The 15,888-nt window shown below is 45.8% G+C and overlaps 1 protein-coding gene and 1 pseudogene across 1 annotated transcript; one reads left to right on the forward strand and one right to left on the reverse strand.

The window, feature by feature from the left end:
• Window positions 1-1,981: 1,981 nt before the first annotated feature.
• On the forward strand, window positions 1,982-2,877 carry LOC123141980 (probable pectinesterase/pectinesterase inhibitor 32; annotated as a pseudogene).
• Window positions 2,878-13,596: 10,719 nt separating this feature from the next.
• LOC123141981 (dehydrin DHN3) lies at window positions 13,597-14,574 on the reverse strand. The gene is made up of 2 exons (XM_044561020.1): window positions 14,245-14,574; window positions 13,597-14,135 (listed from the first exon to the last, which is right to left on the reverse strand). The coding sequence occupies exons 1-2, from the start codon at window positions 14,458-14,460 to the stop codon at window positions 13,848-13,850; spliced, it is 504 nt and encodes a 167-aa protein (XP_044416955.1). The 5' UTR covers window positions 14,461-14,574; the 3' UTR covers window positions 13,597-13,847.
• Between the last annotated feature and the right edge of the window lie 1,314 nt (window positions 14,575-15,888).

Consider the following 15,888-nt stretch of genomic DNA (forward strand, 5'->3'; position numbering starts at 1 on the left):
GATGCTCTCCAATGCTCGGAGCAAGGTATATCTTCATCACTCGTGTAGTTTGCTTGCCCTGACCTCTTCTTGAGGCTTGAGAAGTATCAAATTGGTCCATGTGCATCTCTCTCCTCCTCCTCCTCCTCCTCCTCCTCCTCTCTCTCTCATCATATCCCTTGAAATGTGAAAGAGGCAAGTCAAGCGATATAGCCCAGTCAAGATCCGCCAAGTCCTCAAACCCACCTAAATCTTCCATCATGCTCAAGTAAGTGGTCGCCGACCTATTCTCAAAATTGAAAGCTGCATCACGGTATGAGAAGCACACTTGGATTCACATTCTCAATTGAACTGAACAAATCAAAACAAACGCGGGGTGGGGGGGGGGGATTTCTTACCTTGTCGTCGTTCCATCGAACACCTAGTGGCAGCTCGGGTTGATCACCATAATGGAGGTTGTCGAGTAGACCAGAGAGGCATTGGGAGGACCCGCATCAGCCAGAGGGGAGAATGGAGCTGCCGCGACCAACGTCTCCTTCCTGTTCTTGTTTTTCATATTTTCCAACTGGCAACGAGTGGTGCCACCCTTGAGTATTGGCGCCTTAGAGCATCTCCAGCCGCGCCCCTAACAGACCCTTCCCAGACGTTTTTTCCACGCCGGCGCTGAAAAAACGGCCCAGTCGCGCCCCCAGAAACCTCTTTTTCGCCGCCTCGGGCCGAAACTAGTGCCGGCGGACCCATCCCGAACCCGGCGCCCTGGGAGGCGCCTGGGGGCGTCGGCACAAGCGAAAAGGGCGCGTGGGTCCGCCCTGTCGGCGAGTCGAGCGCCTCTTCCCGCCGTTTCTTCCCGCTTTTCCCCCACTTCCCTCCCATTCTCTCCATTCCTCCCGCCAAGCTCCCTCCCGCTCGCCTCCCAGCCGGCCGCCATGCCACCGAAGAAGTACGTCGTCCCCCGCACCGCGGCAACCGCAACCGCCTCCGTCGCCCAGCCGAAGCAGAGGAAGCCGAGGGCGCCGCCGTCCAAGCCATCGGGCATGTCAAACGCCGAGTGGAGGGCGGAAGTTCAGCGACGGGAGGCTGTCACCGCCGACCGGCGGAACAGGGCAATCGCCAAGAAGGCCCATGACAACGCGGCGCGTGCGGCTGCGGCTTCGGCGGACCAAGCCGAGGCCGAGGCGACTCGCACGGGGATGATGAATCCACCCGGCGGCCACGCCCAGTACGCGCCCTGGGGCCAGCAAGGTGTCGACTCTCCGTCGCTGCAGCCATAGGGATACGCGCCCTCGCCGGGCTACGCCGACAGGGACGCGCACGGTGGGTTCAACCCCAACGTCACCTTCCCCCATGGACACCCGGCCCAGCGCACGCCCTCGCCCACCTTCCCCCATGGGCTGAACGGCTGGAGATGCTCTTAGGGGGAGCCTGGATGACAAAGTAGGCTTCCGCGTCAGCGTTGGCGTTTGGTCAATGTGAGTTGCAGGGCCACCACTCAGCGTTACGCTCGCATCGATGCTACCGAAAAGACAACTAGGTGCTGCCCTAGGCGGTGTGACTACACGGTGGATATGGCTGCAGGTGCAGGACCTCGAATCAAGAATGGAATGGAAACGCCGGTCACGATAGGGTTCATGGCATCGTTGGGCGGACCGCTTTAGTGAATCCGTTAGAAGTGGATTTTTGACCCCTTAACCTTTATGTTGACGTTTCTTTTTTTGTAAAGGAATGACGTTTTAGAGAATATTCTAGAGTTTCTCTAAGACATTTTGACCCCAAAATACATATGGTAAACCAATATGCTAATTATTCAGTGGAAATATTTTTGTAAATACCTCATATACACTAGATTTTTCTCTTTGCTAACACCTAATTATAAACTAGAATTAATTACCAAGATATTTCTGACATGCAGTTTAAGGATATCATGCAAGCGTCAGAAATTAATCAAAAAAGACAAACAGTTTTTCTCCTCCAGTTTAAGAAAAAAAGGTTTAAACATATTTTAAAGGCACGGTGCATTGAAAATAAAAACTAATGTAATCTTTTAATGCATATATTATGTAAAAGAATGTGTACATATTATAATGATTTGGCGAATTGGCTTGTAATAGGTGTAAAAGTTTAGTATAAAATACAATATAGGCTCGGGCTTTGTGATGATGTCGTGCATGCATGCATTGCAGCGGTGGTGCGCAAGGGTTCATCACGCGCGACGTGACATTCGAGAACACAGCAGGGCCGACCAAGCACCAGGCGGTGGCGCTGCGGTGCGACTAGGGCATGTCCGTCTTGTACCGTTGCACCTTCGAGGGCCACCATGACACGCTATACGTGCACTCGCTTCGCCAGTTCTACCGCAGCTGCCGCGCCGCTGCCACCGTCGACTTCGTCTTTGGCATGGCCGCCGCCGTTTTCCAGAACTGCCTCCTCCTCGTAGAAGAACTCCGTCATGGCCCAGGGCCGCTTTAACACCTCGCTGGACTCCGGCTTCGCCGTTCTCGATGCACGACGACCTCCTTCAAGCCAACATGGCCAACCAGACCGACAAGGTCGTCGGCACGCAGACCTTCTTGGGGCGGCTGCGGAAGGCGTATTCGCTGGTGGTGTTCATGCTGTCCTACATCGGCACTATGGTGTGACCCGAGGGGCGGCTCGCGTGGGACAACAACCAGTCCATGGTCGACACACTCTACTACAGGGAGTACATGAACATGGGGCCCGACGCTGGCATCGGCGGCAAGGTGAGGTGGCCGTGCAACCACGTAACAATGAGCCTGGCCGAGGCCAACAACTTCACTGTGGCGCAGTGATAACCCACAAGTATAGGGGATCAATTGTAGCCTCTTTCGATAAGTAAGAGTGTCGAACCCAACGAGGAGCTAAAGGTAGAACAAATATTCCCTCAAGTTCTATCGACCACCGATACAACTCTACGCACGCTTGACGTTCGCTTTACCGAGAACAAGTATGAAACTAAAAGTACTTTGTAGGTGTTTTTTGGATAGGTTTGCTAGAAAGTAAAGAGCGAGTAAATAAAAGCTAGGGGCTGTTTAGATGAAGACACAACTAAATTAGTTTTAGTAAAGAGCTTTTTGTCATGAGAAAGTTATTTGTCCCTAGGCAATCGATAACTAGACCGGTAATCATTATTGCAATTTTATCTGAGGGAGAGGCATAAGCTAACATACTTTCTCTACTTGGATCATGTGCACTTATGATTGGAACTCTAGCAAGCATCCGCAACTACTAAAGATCATTAAGGTAAAACTCAACCATAGCATTAAAGCATCAAGTCCCCTTTATCCCATACGCAAACAACCTACTTACTCGGGTCTGTGCTTCTGTCACTCACGCCACCCACCATAAGCAAATCATGAACATATTGCAAACCCTACAACGGGAATCCCTCACGCTTGCGCGACACGGAGAGCACCATAGGACAGCACCAATAATAAAACATGCAACTCAAACCAATCTTGATCATCAAATAACCCATAGGACAAAACAGATCTACTCAAACATCATAGGATAGCCATACATCATTGGGAAATAATATATAGCGTTGAGCATCATGTTTAAGTAGAGATTACAACGGGTAAGAGAGAGGTTACACCGCTGCATAGAGGGGGGAAGAGTTGATGATGATGGCGGTGAAGTTGTTGGTGAAGATTGGGGTGATGATGATGGCTACGGCGGCGTTCCGGTGCCACCGGAAGAGAAGGGGAGAGGGGGCCCCTTCGTCTTCTTCTTCCTTAACCTCCTCCCTAGATGGGAGAAGGGTTTCCCCTCTGGTCCTTGGCCTCCATGGCGTGGGAGGGGCGAGAGCCCCTCTGAGATTAGATCTATCTCTCTGTTTCTCTCTGTTTCTGCGTTCTCTTCTGCTGCCCTTTCACCGTTTCATATATATATGGAGATCCGTAACTCCGATTGGACTGAAACCTTCGTCGTGATTTTTTTACCAAAAATTAGCTTTCTTGCGGCCGAAGAAGGGCATCAACCGCCTTACGGGTGGCCCACGAGGATCAGGGGCGCGCCCAGGGGGGCAGGGGCGCCCCCCTGCCTCGTGGCCACCTCGGGCACCGTCTCGCGTGGATTTTTCTTCCGGAATTTTCCAAATATTCCAAAAATAAGCTCCATCCGTTTTTATCCCATTTGGATTCCGTTTGATATGGATATTCTGCGAAACATAAAACATGCAACAAACAGGAACTGGCACTGGGCACTGGATTAATATGTTAGTCTCAAAAATAGTATAAAAAGTTGCCAAAAAGTATATGAAAGTTGAATAATTTTCGCATGGAACAATCAAAAATTATAGGTACGACGGAGACGTATCAGCATCCCCAAGCTTAATTCCTGCTCGTCCTGCTATCTAGCATAATCTTGATCATATGTCTAATCATGGCATGAATATTAAGACACGAGTGATTCAAAGCAATAGTCTATCCTTTGACATAAAAACAATAATACTTCAAGCATACCAACCAAGAAATTATGTCTTATTGAAATAACATAGTCAAAGAAAGCTCATCCCTACAAAATCATATAGTCTGGCTATGCTCCATCTTCACCACACAAAATATTCACATCATGCACAACCCCGATGACAAGCCAAGCAATTGTTTCATACTTTTGACGTTTCTCAAACCTTTTCAACTTTCACGCAATACATGAGCGTGAGCCATGGACATAACACTATAGGTGGAATATAATATGATGATGGGGGTTATGTGGAGAAGACAAAAAAGGAGAAAGTCTCACATCGACGCGGCTAATCAACGGGCTATGGAGATGCCCATCAATTGATGTCAATGTGAGGAGTAGGGATTGCCATGCAACGGATGCACTAGAGCTATAAGTGTATGAAAGCTCAAACTGAAACTAAGTGGGTGTGCATCCAACTTGCTTGCTCATGAAGACCTAGGGCATTTGAGGAAGCCCATTGTTGGAATATACAAGCCAAGTTCTATAATGAAAATTCCCACTAGTATATGAAAGTGATAACTCAAGAGACTCTCTATATGAAGAACATGGTGCTACTTTGAAGCACAAGTGTGGTAAAAGGATAGTAACATTGCCCCTTCTATCTTTTTCTCTCATTTTTTGTTTTCTTTTTTTTCCTTCTTTTTTTGGGCCTTCTCTTTTTTGCCCTTTCTCTCTCTTTTTTTTATTTTTTTCGTCCGGAGTCTCACCCGACTTGTGGGGGAATCATAGTCTCCATCATCCTTTCCTCACTAGGGCAATGCTCTAATAATGATGATCATCACACTTTTATTTACTTATAGCTCGATATCTAGAACAAAGATATGACTCTATATGAATGCCTCCGGCGGTGTACCGGGATGTGCAATGATCTAGCGTAGCAATGGCATCAAAAAAACGGACAAGCCATGAAAACATCATGCTAGCTATCTTACGATCATGCAAAGCAATATGACAATAAATGTTCAAGTCATGTATATGATGATGATGGAAGTTGCATGGCAATATATCTCGGAATGGCTATGGAAATGCCATAATAGGTAGGTATGGTGGCTGTTTTGAGGAAGATATAATGAGGTTTATGTGTGATAGAGTGTATCATATCACGGGGTTTGGATGCACCGGCGAAGTTTTCACCCACTCTCGAAGTGAGGAAGGGCAACGCATGGTACCGAAGAGGCTAGCAATGATGGAAGGGTGAAAGTGCGTATAATCCATGGACTCAACATTAGTCATAAAGAACTCACATACTTATTGCAAAAGTCTATTAGCTATCGAAACAAAGTACTACGCGCCTGCTCCTAGGGGGATAGATTGGTAGGAAAAGACCATCGCTCGTCCCCGACCGCCACTCATAAGGAAGACAATCAATAAACACCTCATGCTCCAACTTCGTTACATAACGGTTCACCATACGTGCATGCTACGGGACTTGCAAACCTCAACACAAGTATTTCTCAATTTCACAATTACTCAACTAGCACGACTCTAATATCACCACCTTTATATCGCAAAACTATTGCAAGGAATCAAACATATCATATTCAGTGATCTACAAGTTTTATGTAGGGTTTTATGACTAACCATGTGAATGACCAGTTCCTGTCATCTCTCTAAATAGATATAAGTGAAGCACGAGAGTTTAATTCTTTCTACAAAAGATATGCCCACGCTCTAACAAATATAAGTGAAGCAAAAGAGCATTCTACAAATGGCGGTTGTCTATGTAAAGAGAAACAGGCAATCCAAGCTTCAAATGATATAAGTGAAGCACATGAAGCATTCTATAAAGCCATACTCAAAAGATATAAGTGAAGTGCAATGAGCATTCTATAAATCAACCAAGGACTATCTCATACCAGCATGGTGCATAAAAGAAAAGTGAAAACTAAATGCAAAAGACGCTCCAAGATTTGCACATATCACATGAATGAAACGAATCCGAAAACATACCGATATTTGTTGAAGAAAGAGGGGATGCCTTCCGGGGCATCCCCAAGCTTAGACGCTTGAGTCTCCTTGAATATTTACTTGGGGTGCCTCGGGCATCCCCAAGCTTGAGCTCTTGCCTCTCTTCCTTCTTCTCACATCGAAACCTTCTCGATCATCGAACACTTCATCCACACAAAACTTCAACAGAAAACTCGGTAAGATCCGTTAGTATAATAAAGTAAATCACTACTCTAAGTACTGTTGCAAACCAATTCATATTTTGTTTTTGCATTGTGTCTACTGTAATATAACTTTTTCATGGCTTAATCCACTGATATAAATTGATAGTTTCATCAAAACAAGCAAACTATGCATCAAAAACAGAATCTGTCTAAAACAGAACAGTCTGTAATAATCTGAACATTCACCATACTTCTGATACTTGAAAATTCTGCCAAAATTAGGAAAAATAAACAATTTGTATAGAAAGACAGTGCAAAAAGAATCAGAACCATTTGACGTTCCAGTAAAAAATTAAAAATCGCGCACTACAGCCAAAGTTTCTGTCCTGCACCGTACAAACCAACAAGTATTGTAAACATCCTAAAGGCAAACCTTGGCACATTATTTTTATAATACAATGGAATTGTACAAGGGGATAATTATTTTTGTTGAAAAGTTTCTGTAATCAAGATTCACAAAGTTGCCGTGAGCATGAACAAAGTTCAAGGAGCTCTCCCACTTCAACAATGCTTGTCTTTCTCACTTTCACTTTCCTTTTTGAAAAGTTTTGGGTTCCCCTCTTTATTTTTGTTGTTTTTAAACTATATGAAAGCACTCAACAGAAATAAATGACTCTCTAAAACTTCCGGGTTGTCTCCCTGGCAGCGCTTTCTTTAAAGCCATTAAGCTAGGCATATAGTGCTCAAGTAGTGAATCCACCCGGATCCCAAGGTATATCAAAGCCAATTTTAATTAGCAATGATTTGTAATTTAGTAGTGAGCACAAAGTAACATATATCATGTAATGACGAAGTCTAACTCTCTTCCTATGCATCGGCATGTCATAAAAGAACAATTCATGCACACATAGTAAAGGCCAATGCATAGTATAAACAGTTTCTTGCAATTTTATCGTGTGGGAAACATAGAGAGGTGGAGATATAGTTCCTCTCTCATAATAATTGCAAGTAGGAGCAGCAAGCACATGCATATTATATCTATCAAAATCATCATGTGCAAGGTAAAAGGCAACCCATCAATGTAATCCTTAATAAGTGCAAACTTCTCCGATATAGTGTAGTTTGGAGAATTCAAAAAGATAATAGGACTATCATGTGTGGGTGCAATAGCAACAATTTCATGTTTAACATAAGGAACTATAGCAAGTTCATCTCCATAAGCATAATTCATATTGGCATCTTGGCCACAAGCATAGCAAGCATCATCAAAAAGGGATATTTCAAAAGAGTCAACGGGATCATAGCAATCATCCTTCGGTAAGCACGAAGGGAAATTAAACAATGTATGAGTTGAAGAGTTACTCTCATTAGAAGGTGGGCACGGGTAGCTAATCCGCTCTTCCTCCTTTTGTTCTTCGCTCTCCTCCTCATCTTTTTCATCCAATGAGCTCACAGTTTCATCAATTTCTTCTTCCATAGATTCCTGCAAAATATTAGTCTCTTCTTGGACAGCGGAGACTTTCTCAATGAGTGCATTAATATCGGAATTGTATTCATAATTCTCATAGCAATATTTGAGGATAGCTAAATTTTCAGGTCTATAAGCAGCATCATCAAAATCTTCAAACTCTTTAAACATAGATTCAATTTCATAAGCACCCATAAAAGCAACAAATTCTTCTATTTGCTCCACATCATAGTAATCATATATACCATTAGCATAAGAAGCTAAGGTTTTATTATCATTAAATTTGCATGAAAAGGGAAGGTGTGGAGCCTTCATCCTAGAGCAACAAGTATAATCATAACTCAAGCATAGTTGCCTAGCATACCACTTCAATATATGAATTTGATCCCATAATAGTTTCCCTTTTTGTGTCAAGCGGTAATCCCTAAAGTATTCACGTTGATCCAACGTTACTCCCATTACATAATTGAATGGGGTTTTCTCAGGATTATTAAAGTAGTACGTAATATCTTTCACATAACCAGCATCGAGGGTTTTAGGAGGTTCCCCATCTCCATGAGCAGAAAGTACACCTAATTTTTTTGGTATTTCGTGTTCCATATCCATAACTAAAGATAAAGAACAACTAAGAACAGCAAATAAAAATTACTTAGTGATAAAGCAAACAAGCACACACAAGAATATTCACCCCACGCTATTGCTCCCCGGCAACGGCGCCAGAAAAAGGTCTTGATAACCCACAAGTATAGGGGATCAATTGTAGCCTCTTTCGATAAGTAAGAGTGTCGAACCCAACGAGGAGCTAAAGGTAGAACAAATATTCCCTCAAGTTCTATCGACCACTGATACAACTCTACGCACGCTTGACGTTCGTTTTACCTAGAACAAGTATGAAACTAGAAGTACTTTGTAGGTGTTTTTTGGATAGGTTTGCTAGAAAGTAAAGAGCGAGTAAATAAAAGCTAGGGGCTGTTTAGATGAAGACACAACTAAATTAGTTTTAGTAAAGAGCTTTTTGTCACGAGAAAGTTATTTGTCCCTAGGCAATCGATAACTAGACCGGTAATCATTATTGCAATTTTATCTGAGGGAGGCATAAGCTAACATACTTTCTCTACTTGGATCATATGCACTTATGATTGGAACTCTAGCAAGCATCCGCAACTACTAAAGATCATTAAGGTAAAACCCAACCATAGCATTAAAGCATCAAGTCCCCTTTATCCCATACGCAAACAACCTACTTACTCGGGTCTGTGCTTCTGTCACTCACGCCACCCACCATAAGCAAATCATGAACATATTGCAAACCCTACAGCGGGAATCCCTCACGCTTGCGCGACACAGAGAGCACCATAGGACAGCACCAGTAATAAAACATGCAACTCAAACCAATCTTGATCATCTAATAACCCATAGGACAAAACGGATCTACTCAAACATCATAGGATAGCCATACATCATTGGGAAATAATATATAGCGTTGAGCACCATGTTTAAGTAGAGATTACAGCGGGTAAGAGAGAGGTTACACCGCTGCATAGAGGGGGGAAGAGTTGGTGATGATGGCGGTGAAGTTGTTGGTGAAGATTGCGGTGATGATGATGGCCACGGCGGCGTTCCGGCGCCACCGGAAGAGAAGGGGAGAGGGGGCCCCTTCGTCTTCTTCTTCCTTAACCTCCTCCCTAGATGGGAGAAGGGTTTCCCCTCTGGTCCTTGCCCTCCATGGCGTGGGAGGGGCGAGAGCCCCTCCTAGATTGGATCTGTCTCTCTGTTTCTCTCTGTTTCTGCGTTCTCTTCTGCTGCCCTTTCACCGTTTCGTATATATATGGAGATCCGTAACTCCGATTGGACTGAAACCTTCGCCTTGATTTTTATCAAAAATTAGCTTTCTTGCGGCCGAAGAAGGGCATCAACCGCCTTACGGGTGGCCCACGAGGGTCAGGGGCGCCCCCCTGCCTCGTGGCCACCTCGGGCACCGTCTCGCGTGGATTTTTCTTCCGGAATTTTCCAAATATTCCAAAAATAAGCTCCGTCCTTTTTATCCCATTTGGATTCCGTTTGATATGGATATTCTGCGAAACATAAAACATGCAACAAACATGAACTGGCACTGGGCACTGGATCAATATGTTAGTCCCAAAATTAGTATAAAAAGTTGCCAAAAAATATATGAAAGTTGAATAATATTGGCATGGAACAATCAAAAATTATAGATACGACGGAGACGTATCACGCAGTTCATCGAGGGCAACATTGTTGGGAAACATAGTAGAAACCAAAAAAAATTGCCTCAACTCACTGAACTACTCCATAGTTTCTTCCTTCCTGCCAAAGTAGATAAAAAACAGGGCAATAAGCTCAATGACTTTGATCAGTTATACAAAACATTAAGCAATTACCAGATAAACCAATAAACAAACATGACATCTATCATTGGCAAATTGAGCACCAAATGACATGATTGACCAAGATTTCAGCAAGCTATTGAATATTTACATTTTCGTTATTCGCTACTGACCATTGCACTTATATTGGAACTAAGTAAAAAGAATAAATCACCGAAAAGAACCACTACTAGACTTGAAATTTGTTTAACGCCAAATGCACATTACTGTTGTTTAATAAAATGTAAGCATACTAGCTTATTATACTAGAGATGATACCCGCGCGTTGCAGCAGGAATTGGATGGAGTAATTTCTATGAGAATTGACGGCATGAAACTTTAGTATTTTTATTAGCGATATGGGAATTGAAACTCAAGCACATATATAATGTAATATATTTGATTATTATATAGTTATAGCAAATTTATCTAATATAAGTATAACATGCATGCAAAATTGCATTGGAGCACACGGCGACTACACCCATCGGAATCTTCTCCATTTATTTGCCTCGGGATTCACACTGCTATATAGATAGTATGTATTAGGAGATTATGATTCATGTATCTCTCATATAATATAGCAAAATCCATCTCTGCACCCGAGCTCATCTGCACCCGCGCTGACGAAACAAATCATAACAAATACTAGAAATATTCAAAAAAATCAATTTTTTTTGTGTGGTAGACAATTTGACGCGTGAGACTCACTCCAAATTTCAAGTCATTTGGACATCTGAGCAGCTCTTAGCAAAAAAGACAAATTGGGGGTTTGTAAAACTGTTTACGGTTCATGTACTGTTTTGACCCGATTTGTCTTTTTTGCTGAGAGCTGCTCAAATGTCCAAATGACTTAAAATTTGGAGCGAGTCTCACGCATCAAAGTTTCTACCACACACAAAAAAATTGAAATTTTTTGAATTTATTTTGAATTTTTTACAAATTTTTTTCTAACCGAGTGCAGATAAGCCTGGGCACCGAAACGCCCTACTCTGTATTCGGTGTCCTTTTTGGCCTGACTTTGTTAGTGAGGTGCAGTCCACACCACAAGCGAGGACCTCAACCACCAGCTCCCAACAATCTAATTAATGCACTCACGTTCACACGAAGGCATCTTATCAGGGACGCCCTTCTCCACCATAACTGGCACCGCTCATGTTCTTCTTCCTCGCTCTACTTTTTTGTTTCTTCTTTGCGCTCATCATCTTCTCCTTTGGCAACATGGACATGGGGAAAAACCAGGAGGAACAAGGAAGGTAACATGGACATGAGGAAAAACCAGGAGGAACAAGGAAGGCTATGTGGCCGACGGGGAACAATGTTGTGGCCGATGGGGAAAACGTTGAGGATGAACAAGGTAGCCGTCCGAGCTTGCCGCGTCCCGTGCAAACACGGCCACAACGACATGGTGTCCGCCCTAGCTGCTGAAACCAAGTCCCGCTTTCCCGCGGTCAGTGAGAAATGTCTAGGAAGAAAGCCAGGCGGACGACTACGCCATTGACGACGAGCAAATTAATGCAACCATCATCCAAGCTCGTTGTGTCCTGCGGCGCCCCACGGCTGCGGCCATCGACACCGCGCCTGCCCTGGATTTATTGTCATACGCAGTATACTTCTTGTATTGGATCAAAGCAAACTTAAACATCATTAACTGCATTCCATCCCCAGACAATACTGGACATGTAGATTACAGGGAGTGGAGCCTCCATGTGCTCCTCGTCCGCTTCCGCTTTAAGGTGGGCCTTTTCTCATGCATAATGGCATAATGAGTTGGCATAGTTGCATGTTGAGAGAATTAAATTTAGTGGGCATGCATGATGACATGATGAGGTGGCATAGTCACATGTGAAGGTAATTGAGTCAGCGTGGATCAACTATTTACGTATATAAGATTCGGTATGAACTAAAAAATAACAACTAACATTCATCACAAAACAATGACCAGTGTACTATATCCAGTATGAACTCACTAAACAACTGACCAATCAACTAATTAACCACATGGAAACATTCAGCACAAAGCACTAATTAAGCACATGTTTGCAAATCTAATTTTCCAACTAAACATTGAGCATGGTACATATCCCAACTAATTAATCACTACATGACTGCAAATCTAATTACCACATGATTGCAAACATGCCACCTATGCACAGTGCATATCCCAACTCACTAAACAATGAACAAACCTAGCAAATTTCATAATTTGAGCTTGAATTAGTAGATGTCTGAAGCGTACCTTCTGAGCACATGCGAGGAACCTCCTGCCAGTGAAAATGCCTTTAAATGAAACACACCTCTCCGCTGGCTTGTCGTGGTCACACATACACTCAAATCCATGCCAATGCCGTTGAAATCCAGATCGTACATGGTAGCAGGGATCTGTACGAGCAAAGGACAACCAAAGATTTGGAAGAAACAATTCAGATCGAGCTCCTTGTATTAATCCCCAACTCACAAACCCTAGCCCTAGCAAACTCACCTTGATGATGTTGTCAGAGGAGGAGACGTACTTGATGGAATCCACATTGGTTTCGCCGTCATTCTAGGACACCATAGCGTGGCGGGGCAGTGACCGGCGGTCGGCATGACAACAACGACGAAGAACAGAGACAAGAGTGCGAGAGGGAGAGAGTGCGAGCGAGAAGAGAGAGTGAGGAGGGGTTTGACCATTACCGGCATGCAAAACGGTTTGGCCGTCTCCTCTAATGAGTCTTGTGTGAACAATTACGTCACGTTAGCATTTCCAGGACCCACATGCTATAATCGTTATCAAATGGGCAAAGCTATCAACCAATATTTCTTTCTTGAGCAGTTTTAAGTTAACATGCTCCTTTTTATTTTATTTTTCACATAAGAGGTAAAAGTATATAATAGATCTAACTGTTGATCCTATTAATTAGTGGTCTGATTAATTTCTTTTTACCTTACTTGTAAAAAGAGAAGGTAAGAAGAAACATGTTAAAATTTGCTTTCTTGTAAAAGATTAGGCCAAGAAATAGGTGTTTGTCCCAAACCTGTAAACCCACGTAGCGCACAAACCTAGCCCACAATGTGGTGAATTTTTGTAATTAACTCTCTTTAAACATTGTCAATAAACATTTTCAAATTATGCAATGTACAATTGCCACATGGACAAAACTTACAATCATGAAGTGGCACAGAAAGCTCAAGTAAAAGGGAAAATATATTGTGTATACCATGATTTATTACTTATATTTGTCCAACCAAAAGAAAATTTACACAGCAAAGTACAGATCACAAAACGTCCGGCGTACATACTAGAAGCCCATATTCAAGTCCACAAAACTCAGAACTCGGATATTGTGGGAAGTTTTATTGTATCTCCATCTTATTATTCTGCAAGAGGTGGCCAGACCGGCACCTCAAACTTTGACAAGTAGCGGCCGCGGGCCGGGCTCAGTGCTGTCCGGGCAGCTTCTCCTTGATCTTGTCCATGATGCCCTTCTTCTCGCCGGTGCCGTCAGTGCCATGCGTCCCAGTACCGGTCATTCCGGTTTGTCCCGGCTGCCCGTAGGTACCGCCTGTGGCCGTGGTGCCATGCGCCCCGGTGCCGGCCATGCCAGTACCCTGCTGTCCATAGGTGCCATCGGCGTGCTGCTGGTCACCGTGGCCACCAGGGAGCTTCTCCTTGATCTTATCCTTGATGCCCTTCTTCCTCCTCCCGCCCATGCCATCATCCTCAGACTATCACGACGAACGAGAAAATTCAGTGATTGGTTCGTTTCATTCAAATCTAAACGGGAAAAATGCAACTATGCAAGTGTTGAAGCAAGAAGTATATATATATACGCACCGAGCTGGAGCTTGAGCTGCCGGAGCGCTGCAGGATCCCGCCGGCCTTGTGCTCCTCTCTCGTGGGCTCGAAATGCCCACCAGCGGCCGCGCCGGTGCCGGTGCCAACGCCGCCGTGCGCGCCCATGCCGGTGCCGGCGCCATGTCCGGCAACCGGGTTACCGTACTCGTCGACGCGGTTGGTCGCCTGGCCGTGCTGCTGTCCCTGGTACTCCATCTTGCACAGGTGCTGATCTTAGTTCTCTCAGAAATCTTCCTGACTTGGCTGCAACTCGTGGCTGTGTTGTGTAAGCAGGTGCAGCACGAGGCACAGTTTATAGCCGACGGGATAAGATCGTCGGAGGCGCTACGTGTGCTCGCGTGAGTGGGTTGCCTGTGACTGATGACTAGCCCATAAAGAGAGGCCGGACGTGTGCAGCTACTGGGCGCGTTCGGGTTGCCACGTCTCTGCTTGTTCTGGAAGAGGTGATGAGATGACACACAACGGACACTTCCAAAAGTCGTCTTGTTTGCTTCGGAAACTGACAGCTCGAGGTGTCGGCATGGAACGAAAATTGAACTATATATACCAAAGGCATCCTATTACTAAAGGTAGGCGCGTTCGGGTTATATGGTCGAGCAATATCAAATTCATTTTTATGCCCGCATCGATTGAAAATCATAACCCGGCTCGCTAAAGTGAAAAATGGGTCGGCAGGTGATGGTATGCTAGCAACACAAGAAGTCGGTTAGGTGACGCATGTTGAGTGCAAGCGCTCGAGTCTCAGGGTGAAAACTTATGGTTCACACGACATTCTTTAGTCGAAGACATTGCATGGAGTTTACTCAAACTCCTCTTCAAGTGAAAATTCATGATCATGCTCAGTGGTTGGCTACAGCGATGACGACGCTCATGTGTCGTTCCCTTTCTGAAAGCATCGTTGTTGAAGCACCTATACTTTTCTAAGGCTACCAGGTGACTTTAAGTTACTCAGGACCCGCTCCCGCCCCCGAAACCCTCGCCGCCGCCACCTTCCCCTGCCCGTCTCCGGCGGGATCCGGCCGCCCTCGCCGCGCGCGGCCCGGATCCGCCCCCCTTCCCCCACCCTTCCTTCCCCGCCCCTCCTTCCGCCCTCGCGTCGCCTCCCCGGGAGGCGGCCGGGGCGCCCCCCGCGCCTCTGCTCTCGGCTTCGCCCCCTCATCCTCTCGCCTGCCCTCGCCAGCGGGCGCCCCCGGCTCCGGCCCGGGGGGTGCCGGCGGCAGCAGGATCTCCTCTCCCCGCGCGCGCGTCCTCCTGGCCCGGGGCAGGGGGCGGCGGCAGTGTCGCTCGGCTTGGCGGCGGTCCGGTGACCCGGTGGGTTGGCCGGCGGCGGACGTGGTGGCGGGGCTGCTCCTTGGCGGCGGGGCGGTGTGGCCGACATCGCACCCCCGGCCCAGATCTGGGCCCGGCAGGCCCCATCTGGGTCCTAGCAGGCCTGCCCCCCGGCGTGGCCTTGTTGTCTGCAGTGCGGTGAGGAGGAGCGGCTCGGATATGGGGTGTCGGTGCCGATGGCGTGCCGGAAGCAGCGCGAAGGCGGGAGCTTATGGGCCCACGAGGGCTCGGTCGGGCCTATGGGCCCACGGGCCTGGTGTGCTCCTGCTATTGCGTCCGAACGGCTACCGTCGC

The sequence above is a fragment of the Triticum aestivum genome, chromosome 6D, assembly GCF_018294505.1.
Source record: "Triticum aestivum cultivar Chinese Spring chromosome 6D, IWGSC CS RefSeq v2.1, whole genome shotgun sequence".
Lineage (NCBI taxonomy): Eukaryota > Viridiplantae > Streptophyta > Magnoliopsida > Poales > Poaceae > Triticum > Triticum aestivum.

Bases quoted from the DNA above. Each gene is read 5' to 3' on its own strand.
- LOC123141981 (XM_044561020.1), bottom strand. From the start codon at position 14,460: ATGGAGTACCAGGGACAGCAGCACGGCCAGGCGACCAACCGCGTCGAC. The intron at 14,136-14,244 runs GTGCGTATATAT...TCGTCGTGATAG, and splicing joins GCAGCTCAAGCTCCAGCTCG to TCTGAGGATGATGGCATGGG.